This window comes from Rhamphochromis longiceps, linkage group LG22 (genome assembly GCF_057381845.1).
Source record: "Rhamphochromis longiceps isolate RC_006_pf linkage group LG22, R_longiceps_female_GT1.1, whole genome shotgun sequence".
NCBI classification, from domain to species: domain Eukaryota; kingdom Metazoa; phylum Chordata; class Actinopteri; order Cichliformes; family Cichlidae; genus Rhamphochromis; species Rhamphochromis longiceps.
The window spans coordinates 13,898,181-13,906,980 of NC_140577.1; the positions used below are offsets into that span (position 1 = coordinate 13,898,181).

The 8,800-nt window shown below is 41.6% G+C and overlaps 1 protein-coding gene across 1 annotated transcript; it reads left to right on the plus strand.

Moving 5' to 3' along the window:
* The first annotated feature begins 5,163 nt into the window (after positions 1 to 5,163).
* On the plus strand, positions 5,164 to 7,983 carry rpz2 (rapunzel 2). Its single transcript, XM_085396917.1, has 2 exons — positions 5,164 to 5,273; positions 6,887 to 7,983. Exon 2 carries the CDS (start codon positions 6,934 to 6,936, stop codon positions 7,618 to 7,620), a length of 687 nt encoding a protein of 228 aa, XP_085253043.1. The 5' UTR covers positions 5,164 to 5,273; positions 6,887 to 6,933; the 3' UTR covers positions 7,621 to 7,983.
* Positions 7,984 to 8,800: the final 817 nt, after the last annotated feature.

The following is an 8,800-nucleotide window of genomic DNA, read 5'->3' on the forward strand; positions in this document are numbered from 1 at the left end:
CTGCTACAGTTCCCTCTAAAACAACAGTTTCTCCAGCCGGAACAACCTTCTTGTCTTTCCCATGCATCCTCACCACTCCAATGTTACTGTCATGACATTGTTCATGTCGCAGTTGTAATACTTTCAGCACAGTCTTGTAGCCATCTGCTGAAGTGTGGTGGATCACTGGACCTTTCTCTTTGTGCATGTTATATGCCACATCAAGGGTGTTAGTACCAATCAGTACATGAAAGCCAGATGTTCCACTGTCTGGGACCACTAAGGCCAAGGTTGGGACATCACACTCCTTCCCCAGGAATTGTTCTGGGAAGGTGATGGTGATTTTAATGTAGCCCAAATAAGGCACGGGTAACCCATTGGCACCTTCAACTTCCAATAGATCATACAGTGGCTCTATCTGTGTTTTGAACAGATGTTGATCAAAGAAGGACTTGGTAACCGTAGTCACTTGTGAACCTGTGTCCATCAGACAGTTAAACTGTTTATCTTGGATCATCACTTGGCATGTACTCTTTGTACCTATCAGTTTTGGGGAAACCTTCGAAAGGTGTTTCCTTACATTACACTGATTCAAAGCAGCACTTAATTTAGGTGTAGCGTCTTTATTAACAGGGCGCTGGTGAGCTGCTACAGCCTCAGTTTGCCCTACAACTGAGGCTACATCTAAAAATTTTCATTGGGAGTTAGATGGTCGGTTGCATCCCAAAGACGCTGCTTTTCTCTTAGCTGACTTCTTTTTTCATCAACGAGAGTGGGGTTTGGTTCGTTAGTGCAAGTTGAGGAAATGTGGCCATCCTGACCACACTTGAAACAATACCAAGCCTTTGGCCTTGCATTCTGTTTTGGGTTGGAGGGCTTCCAGCTTGGTGCTCTAGGGTTAAGTTTAGGTGGTAGTGGTTGGCTGGATGTGTGCTCAGCGCTCCCCTTGGGTTTCGAGGTCTTTTGGGGTTTCTTTGACATCAATGCGGTAAGCTGGCTCTGAAGAGATGCGACCTGCTGTTTGAGTTCCGCCAACGTGTTGGACTCGGGTGGGATCACTACTTGCTGGCTGCAGGCACATGTGCTTTGCGAGCTAGTAATGGCCCGCTGTCGATTTGAGCCGAGGTGCTTCTTCATGCGTGTGACTTTGGCTGCATGTCTATCCTCTTCAGTACGGATCTGTAACAGGAGCTCTGCAAACGCTGGAGGGTGACTTTTCTTTTCTTCTAGGTTGAGGTCAGAGAGCAAGATGTTGTCCCAACAACCGCGGCAGAATTGTTTGAGAATATATTTGTCTGCTTCTTCAGCAGCAATTCCTCCCCTCTTAACAGCAAGGTTTAGAACAGCCTGGAGGCGGCAGAGGTAAGACGAAGCCTTTTCACCAGGATCCTGAAGAGTGTTCATAAACTGGGCGAAAAGTTCTTCGCCATCTTCAACAGTCCCAAAGGCTGCATCCAGCAGTTGAAGGTAAGTTTCAGGGGTAGCTTCAGGACTTAGCCTTTTAACAATATCTGCTGCAGGGGAGAGCAAGCTTTCAACCATTTTCCGAGACTTCTGAAGATTGGACAGAGTGGGATCTTTCCTGAGAAGCTCAGCATGTGATCGCCATGTGTCGTAGTCGGTCTCATTACTGGGTCTTGGGGTTTTTCCTGAAAATGGGTGAAGCTTGATGGGAAAATGTGGATATGTGTTACAGTCACTTTTCCTTACAATGTGTTCAACGATGACCTTTTGAACTTCAGGTGGATGGAGGTCACTCTCCCTGATGGGTAGATTTTGCCTCAGGATGGTGGGTGGCTTTGGTTTGGGGCAATCTTGACCGGAATCTGTTAAGGAGGGACTTCTGAACATCCGGTGCTCTGAGGTTTCAACTGTTTCAAGAGATGTGTCGAACGGTTTGGCTACAGATGCCTCATCAATGCTGTCAGTTCCAATTGCCTCACTGATCTCTGACATCATGTCTCTCAGCACTTCTTCGTAGTCTTTCCCACTTAATTTTGCCAATTTCTTTATCTCATTGAGGTAGGTTTTGGTAACATTGCAGCCAACCTTCGTAGTGTAAATGCTAGCCAAAGCTTGAACGAGATACCTGACACTTGGGTTCTCTTTGAGTTCATGTGTGTAAGGCAAAAGAGAAGATAAGGCTTCAATGGCGGTACCATCTTGATATTCAATAATCAGGTTTTTATAAAACTCTGATTCAGCATCAGTTACTGAAACAAGCCTAAAAGAACCAAATTTCTTCAGAAAGTCTATAATCTCCTCATCTTCTGGCGATTCAAGCAACCCACTTACAATCACTGCATTAGGGACTTTGATACCTGAGTTAGCTATGAACTCCATCTTTGGCAATGACAAACAACTTTTAAACAACTTTTTTTTTTATACAATTCCCCAAACTTGAGATATGTTTCACTGCTGACACTTAACTAGGCTCCTGGCTGGCTCGCCACTTTTGTAACAGGTATTACAATTAAACAACATGAGATATGCATTAAATTATTGTCTCGACGACTTTGGACCAGTATCAGAAAGTTCTAGGTAAGACTATGGAGCCTTGAAAGGATCAGCAGAGAAGGAACCACACAATGATAGAATAGATGTGATTTGAGTAGAAACTGTATTGAAAGTTGTAAAGTTTACAAACCCTGCCTGTCTAAAGCCGGCTTCCTACAGTGCACAAACGCACATTAAAGGGCCCAAAAATAAAATCAAAACAACATCCTCTTTAAGGAAATTCTCCAAAGAGTTTCAATTAAAGAGCTTCCGCTCCCGTTGCTCAGTCCACTTCTCTTTAGAAAGAGAAATTAGAGTTCCTTGTGTGTGTGTTTCTGTCCATTGGTTCGAACACTACCCGGGTAGATTTTTAAAGTGTTAGTCTTATCTGTATCAAGGAAGGTAGTAATAGTCCTGAGGTTCGCTGAAGATGGATCCCACGGCTGGCCACACCGCACTCGGGTCCGTCGACAGTCACTCTCTCGGGATTGGCTCGCCACTGAACCCACAGGGTTCAGATCTCAAATGATCCAGTCCTGGTCAAAAACCAATCGGAGCTCGTGGTGAGATAGCTCGTCCAGCTGACGCAGCTTCCCACGGCCGTATTTCACAGATCTCAGATCCAGGATCTTTCAGCTAATTTGGCGGTTGCCTCGTGAGTAGCGGTTGCCTCGTGAGTAATGGCTTCCACAACAGGAAATGTTGACTAACAGAAAGTCATCTCAAGGCATACTCGCCTCCTAGCGGCGGGGAGGGAAAATTACACCTCCAACCTTATGCAGCAGCACAACCCACAAATCTGATGTGGGTTACACTTGGACTTGTTTGTTGAGCTCCTGACTGTTGTATCTGTTAGAGTTGATGCTTTTGAGATTGTCATTTGTGCTAAGATATATATAACCACTGCTTGTGTGTGTGTGCTGATAAAATGTTTCTCCTTCTATGATGGAAGAAGCAGCTTTGTTGCTGTAATTTTTCCTTACACATTTAGAAACCACAAGGTTCTGTTCATCTGAGGTGCAGGACTGCTCACTTCTGCTTTTTACACACCTTAGTTCGTTGAAAGGTCGCATCCTGTATGGGGTGACTGGAGAGGTTGATAAGAAGTTATGCCTTGTATGGTATGACGAGGGGCCACACACACACACACACACACTCTAGTGTCAGTGTTTTATTTTATATACCAAAGGAAAAAAAAGAATAATTTACGAGTGGATCTTTGTAGCTAATAGCAGAGAAGTCTGCCCACTGCCTCTGGTTGTGTAGGGCTCTTGGCCTTTGGCTGTAGGCACTTCATCTGGACCTATCTTTTCCCTCATCTCACCGTGAGATGCGTAGCCTTGGGTCTTTGTACTCTTGGGACCTACAGACGGTCTATTAAAAATAAAGTTTTCTATAAGGGCAGATGTCCAAATTCAAAAAGTGGTTAATATTTAATGACAGCATAATGACCTCAGGAATCCTCTGGATACTTGAGACTTTGATCCAATGACTCTGATTATCAGAATGGCTTCTCTTACACGATCTGTACATATCTGACACTATTTTTTTTAACATTATCTTCTTCATTATGAATGAAATCAGTTTCATCACGCTCTTAAATCTGCCAGTCCTGTTGCTGTCATTGGCTGTTTTTCCCAGCAGACATCGTACCAGGAAAATCAGGCTTTGCAAGGCAAGTTTTGAAACTGAACCTAGACCAGCCTCTTGTTTAAGGCAGACATTTTCCTTATTTGTTTATGTTGGTAAAACTCAAGATCCTTCTGTATGTGTGTCACCTTGTTCCTAAAAGCGCACTCAGTCTGTGTAGACTTTTTAGGATAATTAGAGGGTCACTTTACCCAAGTTGTAAAAAATTATATTTTCTCTTCCCTTTGGGGTTGTATCTGAATTTCCAGTGTAAAAAGTCAACCAAATCAAAAATATGGAGAGACCTTTGTAAATAAGAGAGGAGGCGAAAGCTTAGACTCAATTCTGGTGGTCAAAAAGTAACACTTTGTTTGACTTCCTCCATTTGACTTCCTCGTGAACAGATGTAATTTTAAATAAACATAAAACTCTTAGGTTTAAATAACATTTCCTCTTGCTAAACTCTTAGTGCGCCAATATTTATTCATTTATTTTTATATTTTTGTGTCTCAAATGTCGTGAAATGCTAAAAAGAAAACATACCAAAAAAATAAAAGTGTGTACGTAAGTTTTATGTGACTAGTATGAAAAATATTCAAATGAAAGCTGCTGTCAGCAGGCAGTGATACTGTATCTTGAAATGTTCTTTTTCACTAGTAAACAAAGCCATTTCCAGAAACACAGGTTTTCTTTTGTTATTCGTCTCAACTCACATCCTGAAAAATGAATGAACGAATAAATGCAAAGACAATGAATAAATATTTCTTTCATGACGATACTGATACTAACACACATAAGCAGCAAAGACAATAGGGAGACATTTGTTTCTGCTCATTAGGCGCGATGATGCATTTCACTTCATTTTACTGATAATTTCTGTAGTATCTCGTCACCCAAACTGGTTGGGAAGGTGTGTGACCATATGATTAAAACAATGACAAAAGGCAACAAGGGCTGGTATTCCAGCATGTGGTTGGAGCTTCAGCCACAGTGTTTCTAGATGGACTCTCTCAGCCAATCAGCACAGAGCACGCATGACTCACTTCCTTGTATCTGCTCCCTTATTTGGCAGGAAGGGGTTGTCCTTATTTGACTATAGGGTGGAAAATGGTGGAAGGCAAAGCCAGACGGCTGCAGTAGACTGAGGATAACCAGCAGTTTTATCTTTGGTGAGTAAACATCTGCCTTCTGTGCTTCACAGTCTCTGATCTGAAGGGTGTTTAGAGTCTATTTGAAAGCGAGTTTGATAGGGGGGACTGGTAGCAGCATGCTAGGGTGATTCATGTAGGAGAGGCAGAGAATCAGGAAATGAGAGAAACAAGCTTGGAAACAAACAGCAACACAATCCCGAGACTGGGTTTAGGTTGAAGCTGCCAAAAGAAATAGCTTCTGGGATTGAAAGTGCTCAGTAGATGATCTACTGAAGTTCACAACCTGGAGCCATTTCTTTGTTTCCAGTCTTTCTAGTGTTACTACAAATAGACACACCTACTGTTATCCCTGAGTTATTTTTCCAGCACGACAACATTGAGATTGATGATTAATGCTAGAAGTATGACAAAGATGCACTGCTATTAGATGTGGATGCATAGTTTCACAGATGAACATTTACACTGATGTGGTAAGTAATCATTCAGTAAATTGTCTCGGTTTATGCTTCCTAAATGAAAGGATTCGCTTATATCCTTCTTTACGTCATTAAGAATTGATCATCTTTGAGTCTTTAACATATTATTTTGCATAAAAATGTATTTTTTGTGCTTTACTGCAAACAAAATGCCAGTGATTGAAATTATAAAACCATGCTTGTTTCATTTTAGCTGAATACTTCTCTTTAAACTTAAACTATATGTTGTTACAAGTTTTCTAAGAATTACTAACTTTTTTTGACATAAAATGACAAAAGTTTGCTCACGTATCATAGACGTGATTATTTGTGGGTCTTTTTTGTGCTCTGTCACATATGAAGTATCACTGAACTGGACTTTTACTTTGTTAACAAAATTCTTCCTTGTGTTTTTACATGAAAAACTTAGAAAACACCAAAAGGTTTATCAGTAATGACACATGCCTTCCCTGTCACATGTTGCCCATAACATTAAGTGTAAGATGACACCTTTAAGTATTACTCTACACGATACGGTGCATAGGCAGCAGCTGGTGACATGTGTGTATGCCAGCAGTTAGCTTGCTTTTAGTTGGCCTGTGAAAAGGGGGGAAACGTTTGTGACTTAACACACCTGTTAGGTGCAAAACGTGGGCAGGCTTTCATTCCAGCGGGGAATTTTTTTGGAAGGGTATTTAATTGTAGTGGCAAACAAATGATAAAATAGTTAACAAAACATGTCAAAAAGTGGATTCTGTTCATCTTGATGTAGCACTTAGATGACTTCTGAAGAGGTCACTTGGATGAGTGACGGGAGCAGCCATAAGAAAAAGAGGGATTTGCGACCCAGTTCAGAGTTAAAGCTGGTGTGGTCATATGCTATATCTAGCACAGTGTGGATGCAGTTTTAAAGGGCCAGTAAGTAGAGAGGGCTATCTACCAGTTGAAAGATCGGTGGTTCAATCCCTGACTCCTCTAGTCTGGATATCAAAGCAACCTTGGGGAGTATACTAAACCCTTAATTGCTCCAGATGTTTTCGATCCAGTGTCAGTGTGTGAATATTAGGTGAATGAAGCTTTTAAGAAGAAAGCACTTTGAGTGCTCAAATAGAGCAGAAAGGTGCTGTATAAGTATTAGTCTGTTTAACCTTAAAATCTTTTGTTCTGTCTCTCCAGATTCACTCTGTGTGCACTTTTAACTTGGCAGAAGAAAAACAGCAGTGATGGCTGATTCAGCACAAATCAAGAAGACCGCAGCCAAAGTGTTGTGCTGTGTGGAGAAGGTTTCCTCCTTCGCCTCCTCCATTGACCCCATCTTTGGTGTTGTCTCTTCCCTGGTTGGAGTGGCTCGCAAGGGCCTGATGGATGAAGAGGATCATCCTCTGGAGAAGGACTTTCAAGCGATCCACACCAAACTACAGAGCATCTCTCAGAAGAACCAGGAATGCCTGAAGAAGATCCACATTGACGAGGTGAACGAAACCTACGGCAAGTACGAGGAGTACATCAAGCACCAGTACAATGCCTTCAACAACATGGTGGCACTGGTGAAGAAAGATCCAGGCAACGCCACGCGCCACATGGAGACCTTTGAGAAGATTTATGAGAGGGACAAGTCTGACATGAGCCTGGATGTGTATTATCGTGGTGTGGTGGGTACACAAACGCTATTCGGAAAACCGCTGCTAAAAGTGTACTTTGAACACTGTGAAGGCGACCGAGAAATCATGGAGCGCCGCTGTTCACACATCACCCACCTCTTCCACATGGGCCTCATCGCCCTCATGGGCTACACAGCTGTTACAGAGGACGATGAAGATGAAGTGCGCGAGAAGTGGACTGGCAGGGTGCAGGACATCCAGGAGAAGATGCAGGAGGTGCTCAGCGAGTGCAAACCCCAAGCATCCTAAGCCCCACAAGGAGAGAGGACATCCTTTGAGTCTGGTGGTACTAACAAGGGGACCAATCAGGACTCTCAGCTGTGGATTTAAAAAAAATAAATTATGCTATTATATAAAAATATATGTAAGACCAAAGCCATGTTTTCATTTGAGCACTTGAGCTGCACTGGATGGTTGTACTGCAGCATCTTACTTGTTGTCTTGACAATGTATACTGCTTTCAGAGTTACCACTATAATGTTCAGCTGCTTTGTGCTGCGCCTCAATAGATGCTGAAATTTTATACAATAAAATGTATGAATTATTATACAGTCAAGTTGTATATTTGTGAAATAAAGCTGCAGCAAAAAAAATAAAGTCAATTCATGAGGGGCAAGTCTGGAACTTCTCTAATAACTCAGTCTGCTGAGCTGCTAGAAACCAAACCCCACTACACAGTTAATAAACTCACAAGAATTTTATTTATATCCATACTTCAGTTCCTTTTGAAAAGTGGCTCTCTGAAACAGAAACTGCTATCATAATACCAGCAAAACAATTGACTTGACTTCATGAGAACTTGATGTCTATTTAATACATTCCTTTCTTTCACTGAGTTCAACAATGTAGTAATTATTCTGGGTTTAAAGAAGCCTGTTAGAGTACAGACTACATAATTCATGAATTATGATTACGCTTTAAGCATAAATAGCACTGGGGTGAATCTACTGTGCAGCTCACTTGGTTGAGCAGGTGACCCATATGCAAAACCCATATGTAGAGGTATGGGTTCAAGGTTGCCCCAAAACCACCCCCAGTGTGTTATTCCCCCACACTCTTTCCCAGAGTTCCTGTCAGCTTTCGATTTTCCTATATGGAAATTTGAGTCTGCCTGTAAAAAAATTAAAAAAACAAAACACATAGTTTCAGATTTCCTCAAAATTTCAGCTTAATAACACAAACCTCTGAAAAATTAACTTGAAATTTCAAGTCGAAGTGATTTGGGAGGTCGCTTTTGACAGTGAGTTTCACCAGTTCTTCAAATATATACATAAAATTTTTTCCCTTTTTATCAGTCAGGGTTGAAGACTGTGAGAAAGTGTGGGAACTAATGTGAGGAATATCAATGATCAGGATATATTTAACACACATTTATCTGTTAAATTTGCTAATTCATTATGGTTAATAAAAGACATCGCTAGCTTAAGTT

Excerpts from the sequence above, each read along its gene's own strand:
- rpz2 (XM_085396917.1), top strand. The coding sequence starts at position 6,934 with ATGGCTGATTCAGCACAAATCAAGAAGACCGCAGCCAAAGTGTTGTGC.